The 19,059-nt window shown below is 41.1% G+C and overlaps 1 protein-coding gene across 1 annotated transcript in view; it reads right to left on the bottom strand.

The window, feature by feature from the left end:
• Positions 1 to 585: 585 nt before the first annotated feature.
• LOC306966031 (collagen alpha-1(XIV) chain-like) overlaps positions 586 to 19,059 on the bottom strand; it is a 100,805-nt gene continuing 82,331 nt past the window's right edge. The window contains exons 35-46 of the mRNA XM_079560665.1: positions 17,869 to 17,985; positions 16,469 to 16,564; positions 16,329 to 16,382; positions 14,209 to 14,262; positions 11,540 to 11,593; positions 11,357 to 11,428; positions 9,717 to 9,752; positions 8,263 to 8,329; positions 7,699 to 7,887; positions 5,461 to 5,538; positions 4,178 to 4,333; positions 586 to 1,053 (exon numbers count right to left, since the gene is read on the bottom strand). Coding sequence (XP_079416791.1) covers positions 725 to 1,053; positions 4,178 to 4,333; positions 5,461 to 5,538; positions 7,699 to 7,887; positions 8,263 to 8,329; positions 9,717 to 9,752; positions 11,357 to 11,428; positions 11,540 to 11,593; positions 14,209 to 14,262; positions 16,329 to 16,382; positions 16,469 to 16,564; positions 17,869 to 17,985 — 1,302 coding nt within the window. The 3' untranslated portion in view covers positions 586 to 724. The remainder of the gene's footprint in view (positions 1,054 to 4,177; positions 4,334 to 5,460; positions 5,539 to 7,698; positions 7,888 to 8,262; positions 8,330 to 9,716; positions 9,753 to 11,356; positions 11,429 to 11,539; positions 11,594 to 14,208; positions 14,263 to 16,328; positions 16,383 to 16,468; positions 16,565 to 17,868; positions 17,986 to 19,059) is intronic.

Genomic DNA, 19,059 nt, shown 5'->3' with positions numbered 1-19,059 from the left:
GTTTTATTTGTTAAAAAGCAAACACAAAATAAATACGATCAATTTTAGAACAAATGTGAAAATGACATTCTCTTCTTTACTCCACAAAACTGCAGCGCAGGACGAGTTGTTGCTCGGCTTCAGAAATGTACACTTTATTCCTTTGTGTCAAAGGGAAGCTGGTGAACCAACCTCCACAGTGAGCAGGCCTGACATTTGCATAAAAATGTTTTCAATCCAACCACTGCTCTGAAGGAAATTATAAATGGAATTTATAAAAACAAACATAATGGAACAACAATGGGAGCTACTGGACATTGTTACAATCAAATTGTTTAGTGAAAACAAAGTCCATCCCAAAAGTAAACAGAATCATATTCTTGTAAAAAAGCATCCTGTACATATGTTTTATCAAACATTTGCGACGATTCAAATCTCTCAGTTACGTCAAGCCACAAGGAGATTGATGGTTTGCTTCAGAAATACATGCAACTTTACAAAACAATTCAAAAACCTACAGAGAAAATGGACAAAATGCTCATAAGTTTACATTACCACTTAACGATGCAAACAAATAATCAGGCACTTTATTTCCCCCATCTCAGAATTCTCATACAAGAGTTCAATGATGTATTTACAGTTTGACGGGTGCAGCACAAGGTGAGGGGGATCACTTTGGACATAACCAGACATATTAGTGTAGATTCGATGTGTGCAGTGCAGTCCTGGAGCACTTCAGGCGAGTCTATGCTTGCCTCTTAACAAGTCCTCCCCCCTCACTCTCCTCCATGACCTCCACCACGATACTCTCCTGTTGTCCAACACCACGCGGGAACCTCCGGGCCACCCCAGGAGACCTCAGCTCCACGTCCTCTGAACGGATGGGCCCTGAGTGGTATCCATGGGGCGCCTGGTGATGTCGGGGGTAATACTGAGGAGGGTATCCACGATGATAAGGGTCCTGCTCCTCCTCCTCCTCTTCTTCTTCTTCACCCTGGTCGTTGTTGTACGCCACTGCCGCGGGGTTGTACGGCTGATTGTACGGGTTGTAGCCACCGTGAGGCATGGGTTGGACTGATTTGATGGGGATATTTGGGTGAGTATTGTTTTGTCACAAAAGCAGCCAGACAATATGCAAAGTCTGAATGTTAAGCGTCAGGTATTTGTGTTTTAGTTTGCAGAACAGTAGCAGCATGTAAGAGAAAGCACTAGATTTGAATTATTAGCCCTGGTTTTAAGCCGTCTCTAATATTGGGACGCCCTGGGATTATGCGCAAGCAGATTTCAGCCCCTTGATAAAATCCCAAACACTTGGTTAACTGTGAAGTAGGTTAATGAAGCTGCATTTTGTAACCGCACGCTCACAACTAGGTCACATAAAAGACGAGCTCTGATTTACAGATAACAAATTAAGCAAATCAGCATCAATATTTAGACGATTCATTAGGCGCTGAAAGATGAGATTAGCTGCAAATAGCTGTGAGCCTCAAACATGGGGAGGCTCCAGTGAAGCAGAGTGTATTTCAGTGTTTGTTGACAGATGGCACTGTGATCAGCGGCAGCGATTATCACTGAGGCATTGTGGGGAGTGGTTCACACTTGGGGAGAAAGCGAGCTAATCCTTTCCTGTCTTGGAGGCTGTCGCATGAAGCAAGATCAACAACCCCCATAAAAAAGTTCTGGATTTTAGTGAAAAAAATATAATGGGAGACATGCAGAAAGATCTGTTAAGCAAAACTTGAAATAGACACATAACAAATGATGTGTCTTAATTGGTTGCATAAAAACCTGTTTCTTTTATGCATAAGAGGGTTACAGACAGGGGAAAATAATTGAAGTGTCTCCGGCGGAAAGAGCGGCTGCAGGGAGTAGAGGTTAAGCACCAGGGTCAGGAGTAATTACCCATCCCAAGAAATATGGACCCCTTGAGGGAATGAGAGTTTGTCAGTTTCCTCAGTTTTCAGTCATATTTACAGAGGGAGGGTGGAGGAGAGGAGCGCACGAGGCGGACAGGAGGACGGCTACAGTTGTTCTCAGTAATCGTTCCCATAGTCCTGTTGACCTGAGTCACGCAGAGACAAAGAGGGTGCACAGGAAACAAAGAGGGAGATGTTAATAACCCAATGACAACCCCATTGTTTCAAAATGCAACGTTCACAGGTGTTAGGTGAAAGGCCACTTCAATTCAATATTCAGTGTTTTGTCACAGAGTTCTGTCGTATTAAAAGGCACTGAACAATAAATCAACTATTAAAACAATTGATCTGCAGCCTGGTAGTGTTTATAAGTTGTAGTGTTTAATACTTAACCCTCTACAGCTTATATGTTGTCGTACTACAGTTTAGAGACGTTCTCACATGATGCATATACAGTATGTTCAAATATGTTTTATATTTTGAACAATAAGTCGATACAGTAATTATCGTGACAGGCGTAGTTGCTGTTTATTGAGAAATGGTCTAAAATGCTTATTGACAAGTAAGAGTTAATTGGTGCATTGTTACAGCCCTGGTTCATTCATAATTGCTGCTTAGACAATACAGTATTCGTTGGATCTTTAGTTTCCCTCTACTCAAAAGAGAGCACATATAAAAATTCCTAACACACGGCGGGAGCATCACCCCTACAACCAGTCTTCAATGGGAAACGTGCCTCGTGAGCAAAGCGTTGAAAACATATTACCCGCATCTGCAGTGGCACTCTCTGAACAATCCCAAACAAAAGACTGCAGCCGCTTTAAAAGAGACGTTGCGCTGCACATGCTCCTCTCAGCAGGATGTTTCCTTTTAAGTGGCCAGAGCCGCACCGTCAAAGCCAATGAATTATCTTCATATTTCTGTTTACAATACATTTGGTTTGAAAGCTAAAGTTGCCTCCTATTCTACTCTGTAACTTGACACAAGGTGTGGCGCAACCCTGAAACGCTACTTGATTTCCTCGGCCCAAATGCATATGACAGTCATGACTTCTTAATCTAATTGTGGACTGGATTGTGTAAACCTCAAATAAGACGCCCATAAAAGCCAGCTTTCTTCACTGCTCTCCTTGTGCTGAGAATAGCTGATGTCTGATTTGGTTAATGTGTTTATTTAGAACTGCTGCTTTCCTGCAGAACAAAGATCTAAATGTGATGTTAACATATGAATGGACATGAATGGCTAAACTAATGCAACAAAAGCATGCATTTTTGCAATAAGACACAATAGTTTGGTCTCTGCAGAGGAGAGAATATTCTTCCCTTATAACCAATAACTGCATGCTTTGTACATTGCCAATTACAACCATTGCAGCATTGATTTAATATAAATGAGGATTAAACAACTTGCATTACACAGTTTTAATGCAAGATGTGGAGGCAAGAACACAGTGTTCCTCCACGAAGTGCATTAAAACTGTATAATGCACGGCTCCGAGTTGTTTAATCCGCTTATACCATGGTCACACAAGCTGAAACTGTTCATTGTGGCCTGTTTGCTTTTTTTTTTAAGTCCGGGGAAGGACATTTTTTTAATGTTTTAAGCTGTTTTACCTGAAACTAGTTCCAACTCAAATGTTTGTCGTTACTATGGAAACAGCTGCAGTGGAGTGATATATGGTGCGTTCATGTGGGGAAAACGACTGGGGAACTCGGGTCAAAACAAGCTTCCCGACTTCCACACCTGACGGCAGAAATCAGCTGATTTGTTCTTTTATCGTCTAATGTGAGCTTTTTACTTAAATACTGCTACTTTTTTGAGTTTAGTGTTAGCTGTCGTCATCCTCGTAATAACAAAATTGCGAGTGAAATGCCTGACATCAACGTTAGCAAAAAGTAAATTTACGCTAGTTTGCGCTTAGCTTTTGAGGTGCTAACACATTTAAATGATAAACTCAGTTAAGCGCTATCGATGATAAAAGACAGTTTTTATTTGATGACATCAAAATCCCCACTTTCCCACATAAAAACCACAAACCAACTGGGGACAATGATGTCACATCTCGGGAAAACGAGCACCCCAGTCCACATGAATGCACCATAACTGTGCGTTATATAGTTTTAACGCACGCCACTTAGCCAATCAGAATTGAGTATCCACCCAGACCGTGGTATAACTGCAAATAATCTAGAAAGTCCTATCATAAAACTTTATTTCATCAAGCTTCTGGGAACGATGGAATCAGTATATTTTCCCCTAAATCTTCTAGACACAACACTCACCTCCAACATTGTACCCCATGCAGGAGTTGGGGTCACAGTAGCCTTGGGGCCCGGCCGGTCCTGGACTGCCTGGATTTCCTGGTCGCCCCGGGGTCCCTGCGCTGCCGGGGCGACCGGTGGGGCCTTGGCTGCCTGTTCGTCCTTCACCCGGTGAGCCTTTAAAATCGAAACGCAGCATCATCCTCTGTCTGAAAGCTGTCTGAGTGAAACAGTCCAGGCACGTTCCGTAATAACAAAGCTTTCAAAGTCCTTATCTGAACTCGGTTATGTGTGCGATTTTAAAAGAAAATGTTCTATTCCTCACATGAGTCAAGCAATACGAACCAGAGGTGGGAAAAGTAGCCAAAATGTTCACTCAAGTCAATAATAATAATAATATGTAAGAGTAAAAAAGTACTTGGAGAAAATGATAGAAAATGCAACAGTGTGAATCCTGAGTAACTGAGTGTAAAAGTTTGATTCAAGTTGTAGTTGTGACAGAAATTATTAGAAACCAAACATTCAATAATGTGAAAATTACTCAAGTAGAAGTAAACAGTACTATGAAAAAAGTATTTGGAAAAGTACAGCTACTTCAAAAAGTTACTTAAAGTAAATGTAACAGAGTACTGCCCACATCTGCCCCTAACTGAAGATCAAAGGAAGTGGTCTGTGTCAGTTTTGGATAAAGAGGGGACAGAGTAAAAAAACAGCTGCAGGTAAACCTGTTTCCAAAGGATTTTTCATTTCAGTGTCCTCAGGAGGAACAGCTCCTTCAGGGCACTTGACAGAAATATCCAATCAATATTTAGGAGCTATTTTTTGTTTGCACCAGCCCTAACCACAGCTAAAGCCAGAGGCTCAGTCCAGACCCTTGCTCAGAAAACATTATCTTTCTCAAATATTGAACTCCGGGATTTCTTTTATCTGTTATTTGATCAAGAAGAAGTTTCCGGGGAGTCTTGTCAGCTTGTTTCGTGAATATTGATTGCACGACCATAGCCTGAAAAACTCAACATATTTTCATAACGCAACCTTCTGTGGGCTGCACGCGGAGATCAATACAGAGGATTATATTCATGCTCCAAAAGCTCCACTGGCTTTGCTTTGACAGAGCAAAGCCCTGGTGCGTTTCAATTCTGCAGATAAAATCAAATTACTGGTTACATGTGTTTGGCCTTTCCCTTCTGAAAACTTTAAAAACGCTGTATTTTCAACTCAATAAACTCCTTTCATTATTTCATAAAGCTTCAACAGAACCTACAATACAGTTACAAAAACTTGATATGAATTTATATTGTTACCTGGGGGTCCGGGTGGTCCGCGGGGGCCCTGGTTGCCCACGCCTGGATGTCCCCGATCTCCTTTCTCTCCTGCTGGACCTGAGCACATTAAAACATTACTGTCAGCTGTAGATGAGTTAACATTAGAAATGACGAGACGTGTAATAAACCAAGCTGATGGAGTAAGACTGAATGACCTCATGCAGTATTTTATGTATTATTAGTAGCAACCACAAACTAGCATCATTTTGACCTCTTTAGGGAATGACGCGCTGTGTGTAAAAATGTAATAACCACAACAAACTTACATACGTTTACAGTAGATGTAGCTAAATAAACACACTTATTTCATATAAGGCAATGAAATATGAAATCAGTCTCCTGAGTGTATAGTGTGTCTGATAACTGTCAGTTTTTCTGTCAAAAAGAGCTTTATTCCGAGTCTGAATAAATAACACATCTTGTTAAATAAGCAATATCGTTGCAGCCCAGACTCTGCACAGCGGTTTCATCTCGGTCTATAAAACATTTAATCCATGTGTGTATTGGGTTTGTGGTCGACCAGAAGCAGCAGATTATAAATGTTACAGAAGAGAATCAAAGGTCTGGACTTTTGTGGAGGAGAAACTCGCTGGACATTTCCTGAAACGCTCTGTTTTACTCTAATGCTCGTGTCATCCACAGCTCGGCCCGGTTTTGTGTGGGCTGCATGCTTTGGCGATGAGGCCTCATGAACGGTTCGGCTCTGAAGGCTGAATGACCTCATGGATATTGAGCTTACGGTCTTCTGGCCTGGACTGGACCTCCTGGGAGTGCAGACATAACTGAGTTTGTTTGAGGGGTCACGGATCAGACCAAAGCAAAACAAGAGGCAAACAAGCATACAGCGTGAGCTTCCTTCAGGACAGACAAATGGCTCTGTTACACAGTGGCATCGTGCCTGAGAGGTTAGCGTTCTCGCCACATGACACAAAAGGTCCCGGGTTTGAGAATCCACATCGAGTGGGGCCTTTCTGTTTATTCTCCTTGATCTGGGAAGGTTTAACCCATCAGCCTAAAGCGGTGTTTCCCAAACAAGGGTGAGGAGGGTCATCGATTAACTTGAATCCTATGTTAAAGGCCATACTGTGAAATGTTCTTACCTGAGCTTAGACAAGTTGATGCGCACCTGTCTGGTCTTTGTGCGTGCGCTCAGTCACGCAAAAAGACCAAAGATGTTGTGAGCATTTAGCCTCTCCTCCTCTCCTCTATGGGGCCAAACGAGGGGGTGAAGTTAGAAGCGAGCAAGCTCTTCCACGTTTTCACCATTTAAATACGGTATTTGAGTAGTTACATGATCCAAGTAAAGTCACACAAAATCAAACATTAAAAGGGGCACTATACTGTAAGACGAAATAACACCTTAGGACCACTTTGACGTCCGTGCAGTAAAGTAAAGATATTACTGCGTGGACGTCGAAGTGCTCTCAAGGTGTTCTTATGCCTTACAATATAGTGCCCCTTTTTAGCCGCTTTGAAAATCGACTCCCGTAACCGTATTTAAATAGGGAAAACGTAGAAGAGCTTGGTCTCTTCAAATTCACCCCGATTGGCCCCATAGAGGAGAGGAAGAGATAAATGCTAAATGCTAACAACAGCTTTGGTCTTTTTTGCGTGACTGAGAGCACGCACAAATACCAAACAGGTACACATCAACTCGTCTAAGCTCAGGTAAGATCATATCTCAGTATGGAAAAACGGTGGACTGTTCCTTTAACATAATTTTAAAAGAAAAGTTAATTTAAATGAATTGCTGCAATATATGGCATACATCTGAGACCTTTATAGTATTTAACACAAAACATTGCTGTTGTTTTTTTTCACCCTTGAGGAGGGGGATGTAAATGGGATCTTTCTGTGTGGAGTTTGCATGTTCTCCCCGTGTCTGCGTAGGTTTCCTCTGGGTGCTCCGGTTTCCCCTACCACTAAAACATGTACAATAGATTCCCCTCAGGGGCCAGGACTCCCCTGAAAAAGAGATTCTTAATCTCAGTGGGACTATCCTGGTTAAACAAAGGTCAATAAATAAAAAAATACATTTCTCAACACCTGTAGATGGGTTGCAGAATTTAAGGATGGATCCAGAAAACAGAGAAAGTCATAAAATGTAACCTTCCTAATGTCTTTTGGTCAAACAAAATATACTTTCCTCTGCTCTGTAGATGCTTATACATATATATGACTGTGTGGATTTACATTCCTCCTCGGTGCTTGTCTCACCTCTCTCTCCTGGTCGCCCGTTCTGTCCACTGGCTCCGGGGAAGCCTGGTCTGCCCGTGGAACCCTGCTCTCCCTGTGGTCCCGGGGCCCCTCTCCTCCCTGGCTCTCCTGGAGGTCCTGGCACTGTTCGCACCGACACCGAGGACTGGGGGATCTGGTTCAGGATGGAATTATAACGGGACAAATGGCCTGCGACAGATAACAAGTTTATTTGTTGAGCGCAGCGCGTACATAAAGTAATTCAAAATGCTTCACTGGTAAAAGCAGCATAATATGAAAGTAAAGACACTTAAATGTAATAAGGAAAAAAGTAAATCTAATCAAGAATAAGCGTGAAATTAAAATAACAGGAGTGAGCGTATAAAACACTTTCAGATGTCATATGCACAGCTCGCCAGTACTGTTCTGAGCTTGCACTTGAACAGCGGCCTGTCTCACATTTTCAGGACAGCGCCAGATTTTAGCAGCGCTGTTAATTCAGTTCAAACAATGGGCGGATCAAAGCGGCAATTAGAAATTATAATGTAAATGTCACAGTCGTGCAGACATGTGACTGAAACTCACTCTGGATGAGCTGCTCACACACTTGTCGAGCGATGGCACGGATGGCTGCTTGAGACTGAACATCGCCCTGTAACAAAACACAGCACTTTGGAAATTACACACAACTCCCAATTTAAAACCGCAGGAGCAAATGACCAGACCAGTGTTCGACAAACTCTACCATTTTCCAACACTTAAAAGGGGTCCATGCATTTATTGGGACAAAAACGACCCATTGCGCACACTTAAATGCTCTGTTTGTGTCCGACAAATCTATTTTTGAGTGAGAAAGGGTTTGGCAACGCTTTTGAAAATATGACTCATTTAGATGGATAACACCATTTACATAATTGTCATTTTATTTCAGTGAAGCAGCAATTTAATGTAGAAATGTTGGGCCGAAAAGCAAAATTGTATTTTATTTTTAAGCTCCTGATAGGGAATGACAGAGATAAAGGTAAAGTTCCAGAGCAGTTTGACTCATTTCCTATTGACATCTTAAAGCAAGTGACTCATGCCCCTAAAGGCCATAAGTGCCACTGCAGGTGTCGTAGCATGTTACGTTTTTTTACTCATTAATTGTCCCTGAGAGTAAATACAGAGAGGGATATTGTACATCCAATTACTCAATGGAGATATTTTTTTCACTCAAACTGGGCTGTAAATACTGTTTAAGTGGTGCTAGCACGCAGTTAGCTTTGCCCGTTAGCCTGTTAGCTGCTTCTTCATGATAAGTGTGTATTGGGTCTCAGGGGTCGGAGCAGGGAAAGTTGCAAGTTTCTGGCCAGAGACACCAGGGGGAGGTTAAAGACCCCCCCCCAATCATCCCATTAACACCTGTATTACCCCCAGAAGGACTACAGAAAGGATTTATTAGGGTAAACAAGTTACTTAGTACTGCTTTAACATGGTTGGCACGGCAACAGTTAAAATGGCTTGCCTTCATCTATGTTACTTCTATGTCACAAAAATGGCCAAACTAAAGAAAGGTGGGTACAGTATTAGCAAAAGTCTTAAATATAATTGTGTTCACTATGTTTTAGCAAAAATTGCGTCTAATGTGTCATATGCACTTTAAGTTTGACGACCTGTAGTCAAAGAAAAGTAGCATCTCCATGGAGACGGGTGATGTCTCGCTCCCTGGGAAGTTACAAGTCCGATCAGGGGTAAGAATACCAATACAAAAGTTGGGTGACATGTTGCTTTAAATCAGTGCTTTAGTGCAATAACTGTGTCAGAAATACTGTATAGAATTTCTGACACAATTCTCGCGGTCTTAATGCATGAAGACTGTTAGAGGAAGATGGAGGGGAGATTGTGAAATGCTTTGAGTGCGCTCTCGAGTGTGATGCAGCTTCTATAAAACGAAGCCGTAAAGCCTTCTTTTCGCCGCAGTAACAATATTTCCAGTGCAAAACAGAGCCGTAAAACTTGATTTGTTCAAAACACGGCCGAATGCGAGTGGAACGACTTACTCTTTCTCCCTTATCACCTTTGGAGCCGGCAGGACCCTACGACATAAAGCACAAAAGTAAACATTTAATAGGTTTATATATACAAACACAATTTCATATCCCCAGTCCATTAATCTCTCCCACTTGGACCTTTATCACATTCGGCTTTTTGTACCAGCAGCTGAAATAACGCATTTAGATAGACATTATACCCCTGCATTTTTTTCCTTTTTTTTGGTAGATAATGCACCTCCTTTTCCACTAATGAAATTTGTGCGCTCTGACAATCACAGAGGGGCTTGGCACACTGACACCGCACAGTAGTAAAGCTCACAGATACGCATCGGTCCGTAGCGCACTCCCAACCTGCCAACCACATAAAGCCGATGAATGCATATCAGAGCACAACACGCCGAGGCAAATAAAAGACAAATATTTCCGCGCCACAAATGTGAAGTGCTGATATGAAAAATATCAGCCTGATGCGCTTACGGCTTTTGAATGAGGCCATGTTTATCTTGGGTGAACATGTCCTTGACTTTTAACTACAGGTCTGTGTGCTCAAGAGGAAGGTGTTTGAGGAGGAGGAGGAGGAGGAGTGGGACCGCTGTGTTTCGAAGTCGACCTTATCATGAATATTGCATTGGAGATGAAATTGTGTCTGCGCCAGTTTTAGTCGATACACATTAACTTCTAGGCTCCACAGTAAAAGTCTTCGGCCTGGACCTGCTCTGTATTTCTGTTTTCATCCATCTTTCAAGACACATAAATGTCTATTCCTTATCACGATGACATGGGAAAATCCTATAAAACTACAATGAAAGCACGCGCGAGTATGGGAGATATGATGGATCATAGCAAACTGTGCGAGTTTTGGCAAAGTCATATCCCTTTCCCTGAAATCCCTTTGACACATTTTAACAGTTAAAAAGGACACGTATTAAGCATTGATATTAGCCATAATGAAAGCATGGTGACTTTCTGGAATCCCCCTGTCTAAAAGTGATGAAAGCATTTGGATGAATCCTGAAATGTCAGCCATTTGTTTGTCGTAGGGTCTAAAAATTTAATTAAGAACTTTTTACATTTTTATTTTTAACGTTATTATTCAATAATCAGTGTTAGAATATTACCAATCGAAAAGAAAGAGCTTAATTTTAGGATCAGGCTTCAACAAATAACTAGAACTAAATTAACAAAGGTCTAAAAACTCTCTGGACAAACTGTAAATCAAAATATACAATTATGTATCCATGAAGAATGTGAACCATAGTGACAGTTAGTTGGATGTGACACTTCCTGCTTGTATTGTTGCATTTCATGAAACTAAAATGAAACATCTGTGTCTGTCTGAGATTCTCTGATGATTTATAACTCTGTCTTTGTGCCAAACTTTGCCGCTGGACGACGGCGCTGACCCAAGAGAAGATTGAATGTCCCTCACATCAAAGTTTGTCAGTTGCCTTTTGTTCATCTTTCTATTTTAGACGTATAGATACAGTATATATACATTTTACCAGAAATAATCATATTCGTTTAGGGTTTAGTTAAGTCGGGGAAAAGCAAAAGCTCTTGCTCTAAAAGTGCCACATTTGCAGCAGTGTTCTTTATGCCTATATTCTCTTCATATTCTAAAGTTGTATGAAAGTTTCAAAACTTACAGGTACACCTTGATCTCCAGATTTTCCTGAAGACCCACCAGGGCCTGGAGCTCCAGGGGCTCCCGGGGCTCCCTAGAAGAGAAACAAAACATCTCCGTTATGCACAACGTGTGAGAGAAGGTTGTTTGATTTTACGCAAGAAATGACCCTATAACGTTAACTGAAAAAACTACAGACACTTACAGAAGGCCCGGGAGGTCCTTGTCGCCCTTGTGGTCCAGCATTACCAGGAAGACCCTAAAAGATGCACAAAAACTATAGGCTTAATCAACATAATATATTATGATATGGAAACTAATTGAAAAGGTGCATTAGCAGCATTAGTGATGGTAAAGCAAAGGTGTGGAACCGTCTCCGTGACGACATGAGACAGGCCTCATCTCTGACTATGTTTAAGTCCAGGCTGGAAGCATATTTACTGTCTAAGGCCTTTGATTTCATTTCAACTCATTTTAATATATACATATATGCATATACAGTATGTATATATATGTATATTTTTTATTCATGTAAGTGTATTGATTGATTTGTTTGTATTGCTTTTATTGTATTTTTATTGTGTTTGGTGTTGCTGTGAGGCACATTGAGTTGTCTTGTACATGAAATGTGCTACACAAATAAACCCGCCAAGCCTTCAGAGTGTAAACCTTTGTCTGCCTTTTCTAAAAAGGATGTTTAACCCGTAAGCTGTATCGGATAAGAACGCACACAATGAAAGGGGTGAAAAGTGGGAGACACTTAACAAACTGTCAGAGCCGAGACCTGAAACCATCACACTGAGATGGGAAAAGTGTTCTGTGTTCTGTGTACATGTGCAGCAGCCTAACCTGACAGGCTTTCTGCTATTATCAAAGTCAGCTTTATGACAATGTTCCATCACATGCTTTCATAAACAGCATTATGAAAGCAAACAGATCATAACCCCCTGATTTGGATACATATTGGTTAGTCTTGGTCAGATTAGCATCATAAAAATATTTGTGAGGTATGACTTTGAGATGGGAATGTGGCCATTGCATTTGGAAAGAATAATCAGAGCTCCTTTATGTCCATAATTACAGTTTGTTGGCTGCATTACACTAAATAATGACAATCAAATTTAAAGTGATGGGACAAAGCGCTGTTATGTTGATCTCTTCTTGCCAAATTATAATCTCATCTCCATTCACCACATCCTCATTTGAGCACTTTCTATTAGGCTCTACTGTATGCACTGAAAACAAATATTTGGATGGGATGGATACAACATTTCTCCAACAATACAAAAATTGGATCAAACATTTAACTCTTCCAAAAACTAAAGAGAACCATAAATCAGAATGACATGTTAAAACACCGGGATCAGGACTGTGGATACCTGCCCCAGTTGCAGATGGAGGATGTGTGCATTTTACACCTCATCACGGACCGGGCCAGAACAAAACTCCTGTGTGTCATAACGTGTCTCCTCTAACTTGCACACACACAACAGGCTGCGTCTCAGATTTGATATTTACTGCACAGTCGGGCCTTGTAAGTATATAAACTGGCTGACCACAGCTTCTACGACTACTGCAACCTGCTGCTCTATGAATGACGAGTGAGTGGGTAATAATGTTTCAGAGTAAAGCTTCACGTGGTTGATCTATTTGTTTATATACAGTGTGTGTGTGTGTGTGTGCTCAGTTAGTGGAGGATTCAGTCCTTGAGCAAGGCACTTCACCAAACTTGCCTCTTGCGATTGTACGAATGTGTGTGTGAAAGGGTGGTTCCTTGATGGAGATTTTAATCCCAATGAAAGTAGAAAAGACTGTATATTTATTTCATTTGAACTTGATTTAACCACTAAAGTTCCAATGAGGGATAGGCCAATCTATTTACTTTGTAGTAGTTCACTGTCCAAACAAAACAAAACAAAAACACACCACCTGGATTTAACTAAGCAAATAGGTAAGAGGATAATAACTGCATGTTAAAGCAGAACTAAGTAACTCATGCCCCTGAGGCCATAGGCGCCACTGCAGGTGTCGTAGCATGTTGCGTTTTTAACTCATTAATTGTCCATGAGAGTAAATACTACACTGACAGAAAAGACAAAGGGACATCCACTTACACAATGGAGATCTTTTTTTTTTTTCAATCAAACTTGGCTGTAAATACTGTTTAAGCAGCTAGCTTTGCCAGTTAGCCTGTTAGCTTCTTCTTCGTAATTCCATTAGTGTGTATTGGTGGCTCCTACCAGGTGGCAGCCAAGTTGCAATTGTGGTTTTCTGGCCAGAGACACCAGGGGGAGATGAAAGACCCGCCCCAATCATCCCATTTACACTTGTCTTACTCCCAGAGGGACTACGAAAAGGATTTATTAAGGTAAACAAGCTACTTAATACTGCTTTAAGGACATGTTATGTCCCGAAAAAAATAAGATCAGCGGAAAACCTGAACATCTTTAATGACCAGGTTTTCCATCAATGGATTTAGTTTTCCCTGATGCATGGGCATATTCCAAGATGACGATACTAGGATTCATCAGGCTCACATTGTGAAAGAGTGGATTAGGGAGCAGGAAACATAATTTTCACACATGGATTGACCGCCACGGACTCCAGATCTTGACCCCATTGAGGATCTTTGGGATGTGCTGGAGAAGGCTTTGCTCCATTTTTTCGGGTCACACTCTCCCATCATCGATACAAGATCTTGGTGTAACACTTTGCTGTAATCAAGCCATTCCAAAGAATATTTTAGCGTGTTTTTTTAGGTCAGGCAGTGTATTATGTAATTAGTCTGACATGATGTAATTGACCGCGTATAAGCATCATCCGATTAAGTTGTGTGGAGGACAATCACCCATTTATTTTACTGTGTGGTCTTACCCTCGGGCCTGGGGGTCCATCTCGTCCAGGGGTTCCCGGACCTCCAGGGACGCCCTAAAAACACAGACAACAACAGAGGACCATGTAGATTTAGCATTAAACTGAATACCAATTACTTTTACTCTTTGTAAAACGCTTAGAGTTTAATTTGAGCATCGGTGTTGGATAATTGAAACCCCCTTTGCCCTTTTTCCACCATCCGGAAGTAACTGCTCTCAATTGATTCCAAAACACAGTCAAGGCTGTAAGAGCTGAGGTAATTTATGTCCACACTTGAGCACTGGTGATTAGCCCATAAAACAAGACAGTGAAAGCTTAGAAAGGTTCACAAATTACAAGGCCAGGTTGTAGCAGACAGAGCCGTGTGATTTATAACACGTCCTGGGCTGAGGTGCTACAAGATCTCAGTATTCATACAACTCACTTTATTCCGATACTACTATGTGGAAGTCTGACACTCCAAATGTTCAAAATAATAGGAATTTCCACACTTCCGCTTATATAGATGTCTCTCTCTTCTCTCTTCTGTATCATAAGATAAGTTACCATAGACCCAAACTTTATGAATGTTACAAACAACATGATCTAGAGTAATAGAAGGGGTCTGCATTATTCTATAGGTTCTCAATTCTCGTGTCATAATAAAACGTTCCCTTTCTGTTGTTTTATCTAGATCTAATATTCATTGTCGGGTAATCAGTGTTGATGAATGATTTTAGTATCAGACTGCTACATCATAAAACTGCCCTTGTTAACGTATGAACAGGTCTTTTTTCATGCGAGCCCACAGAGGTGATCAAGCTAGATTTAAAGTGCGCTTTAACCATGTCTGAATTGGCTTTTGTGTCTATAAAAGGGCAGTATTTTAGATTGAGTAAACAGTTATGGTGGCGCTGACACTCACAGGGATTAAGATGGATGTAAAACAAACACTTGAGCGTTCATTGCTCCTGTATCACATTTAAACAGAGCCCGGATCACCAGGGTGCATTGTATTTACAGCGACGAAGACTGAGGAAAGTGAGAAGGCGAGAGAGAGAGGGAGGGTGAGCGAGAGAAGTAATTGATGTTTTAGAGCAGCGATATTCTCTGTGGTCTGCCATATATTACAACGGGACCCTGGAAGCCACAATCCTTTCCCTCTGCGCCTCCTATTGAAAACACACACAGACGGCCATTCATATTCCTCTATCTGACAAAACACATTATTACTCAGCAGCACCGAGCGGCACAGAGCAGCTCCGCCGGCTTTTATTAATAGGGCCATGCGACGCGACACAGCCAGATAGGACCGCGTAGGTATTGTTGCAGTTAGTTCAAGGATGTGCTATTTTCTACTTGTGGGAATTTTTTATCTTCAAAGAAAGTTGATATACAATTTTCATAGTTTTAATAAATGTGAAGTAAAACAACTGCAAACGAAAGCTACGAATGCCAAAACTTTGCAGCACTTGTGAATTGATCATGAAAAGAATGATCCAATAAACAAAACATCAGCCATACAACTAAATGATCTATAAAATGCAATGTACACTAAAAGGGCTACTCAGACCTATACGGGGCACTTATTAAATCCCATGGTAGCTCCTAAACATGATATCTCCCAGCGTAGAGATTATAACGGTGGCATTTATGTTTTCTTGTAGCTCATAAACCTGATAAAAGCCCGAGTATTTGTTGGACAGAGCTGCACTATCGCTGCCGCAGACGGAGATAACTGCACTGCAATCTGCAGGGACTCACTGTGCCATGGAGTCAAAGGAGCATTTTACAAGGTTTTGCTTTTAGATTTTGAAATATTCAATGATAATGAAAGAATTAGAACAGAATTAACAAACGTGAATTATTCAGAGAAAGCAGAACTCAATGACAAATCAAAGACAAACCCTCGGTGGAACATAGTCACATTTACAGATGATGATGATGACCAGAGCTCCCTGAAGAGAACTATAAAATTAATTCAGCATTACCTCTAATTGGTCCACTGCCCAATAACACAGGCAGAAGTAATGACCGCACATTTCAATGATTGCATTACACTGCTCCCTATGTGTGCTGAAAATAAAACAGGACTTCCAACTTTAATTGGAAACTTTGACAAACAGACACCAGTCTCTTACCATTGGTCCGGCTGGTCCAACCTCACCAATGTCTCCCTTCAGACCCACTGGCCCCTATGGCATCAAACAACAGGGATTTAGACAAAGGTGCTACAATTAACAAGAGACTGACTGAAAATCTAAGTCAAATTATGTTTTACCGGAGGCCCCTGAATCGACAGTCCACTGGGCCCCTGAGGGCCCGGGGGTCCAGAGGGCCCAGGGGGTCCACTCTCTCCAACAGGCCCCTGTGGTCCCTGAAAAAGTGAGGAGTGAATTAAAAACAAAACCACCCTGTAGTACATAAAACTGAACTCAACCATAAAGGAGCACACATTAAATGAAACGTAGTTGTACTGAGCTTTTCTGCTCAACAGCAGCTGAAACAAACACATTACAATCACCACGACATGTTCACTGCTCGTCTTTGCTCCACTAAAAGCTTTGTTCAAAGACTCCAGAGACATTTGTCCATCTGTCCATTGTCAGCTTGTGCTGGTTTAGCACATGATTTGGTCCAGGTGTGAACTTGCTCTGCTCCTGAGCTGAGCTGTGTAGATTATTTGCTCAGCAGCAACAGTAGCCAAAGAAATCCTTATTTGACTCAATATTTATTGCTTTACTGTCGATCTATGTAATTATTGGCTTTGAGGCAAGGATTATCTGCAAAAACAATCGAAATAGTGTGAACAGATACCCATCACAGCGGGAACAAAAACAGACACATTTCCACAATAATAGCACATAATGGTAGATGAAATCACCCATGATGGCTGGACGGACAAAAGAGTCTTCCTATACACATTAACGCGCCATTTCAAATAAGTGATATTAACAAATGGTTCAGGCAGGACCTATAAGGTTGGACATCGTGCATAAACTGCTCTCATGCGAAGAAATAATCCAGCTGGCAGGAGGTGAAATGCTGCCGAGCTAAGACTAAGCACGGATTAATTTAGACGTGTCAGACACTCTATATCTGTGCAACAGTAGAACAGAAAATCTCTTTCCAAAACAACATTATGTCTTTGAAATATACAGTACACATGTGTTCCTTATTGTGCATTTGCTTCTTCATTGTTTTCAGTTGCGGCCCGGCAGCTATGCATTTTATACTGGATACATTGTCACTCAAGAGGAGTCACGAGATGCTTCTGGTTGAAACAAATACAATAACTATACATTGAGTGACAGCTTTGCCTTTGTCATAAAACACCAAGCAACTATGCGTACAATCATACTGCTGAGAAAGCAGGAACAGTTTTGTTTACTGTGGTCCATAGTTTTATTAGTATAGCATTATAACAAAATTGAGGTAAGTTTGGCCATCACCGTCTCCTCGAAGCTCTAAAAAACTATATGCCACTGACGCTTGGATACTGTCCATTTCCTTTAGCTTTTGGCGGCAGAATTTTTGATATGAAAGATAGTGCTGAGCGAGTTGGCTGCAGATGAAAGGGCTCGAAGAAAAACAGAGGTCTGCTTTGTTGTGACTTATGAACAATAGACGAGTCGAGGAGACGGTTGGTAAAGTGAGTGGATAAAAACAGTGTGAACTCACCGTCACTCCAGGCTCTCCCCTGTCTCCTCGGGCTCCCCTAATGCCAGGACCACCCTGGAAATGAAAGGAAAGGAAGTCGACAATGTTACAGCTTAACAAGCCCATAAAATGCAAATGCTATTTTGTTTGCAAAGATGACAATACTACCTAAATAACTGCAGCCTTTACGCTTTAACTGTGACCTAACCTTGCAATCCCAGTCCGTTTTACAATGTGCTTTTAAGTAACATCAGCAGAAAACCTTGACCCGTTCAAGGTTTCAACAGCGAGAAGCTCTTCACATCTGCTAATGATTGGCCCATTTGTGATGCACACTCGTCCTGTGTTTTCTTAAATGGGAGTCCCTGAACACAACATTGGTCTCTGTATTAACATATTCAGCTTCAGGGGACAAGAGCAAAGCTCAAAACATGGAACATCATGAGAAGACACAAATAGGAACCAACATTTCATCCGACCTGATACAGAAGATGAACATGCACATTATCAATTCTTCTTCTTATTATTTCCATTTTAAATTGATTGTCCCGGTAACACTTATTAACATTACACTTATTATTACAAGATGTGTCGTGTACTGTTTACTTTTTTTAGACATTTCTTTTGGCGCTACAGCAACATGGCTGCACAACTAATTAGAATTATCAAACTGGTAATACAACGACTTCTGAAAACGGTCTCTATGTTGTCTTTTGTATATATATAAACCTGCTAAAACCTCCTCTCAAATGTAAATGCTTCTGAACTTAAATGTGCACTGAATCTTTAATTTAAGCATCAATTGTAAATATAATCGCAATTGGAAAATCTCCATAAATTGAGCAGCAAAGTTTTCAGATTATACACAGTATAATCTCTGTATTTCATGTTTGTACTTTATACAACGCATGTCTATGTAAACTGTAAAGATCCAAAATCATAGACAATAATGCATACTGTACAGAAATATCAGAAGTGACTGTTGTGCAAAGAGGCAAAAACTAAGAAGTCGTCTCGAGCATCAAATTGATCTGCAGAATAGATCTATTTCAGTTTGTGAAACGTCAATAGTGGGCAGAGCAGGTCCTGTTTTTCATAATGTCACTCTGATTGCACACTCATGCTCTGTATTGAGTGGATCAGCAGGTCCGGTTCGTTTATTGTTAAAAAGATTCAAAGATTTAAATAAGATCTAAGAACTCTGCAGTGCAC

Source organism: Gobius niger (genome assembly GCF_951799975.1).
Source record: "Gobius niger genome assembly, chromosome: 8".
Taxonomy (NCBI): domain Eukaryota; kingdom Metazoa; phylum Chordata; class Actinopteri; order Gobiiformes; family Gobiidae; genus Gobius; species Gobius niger.
This window is presented reverse-complemented; position numbering and strand designations above follow the sequence as displayed.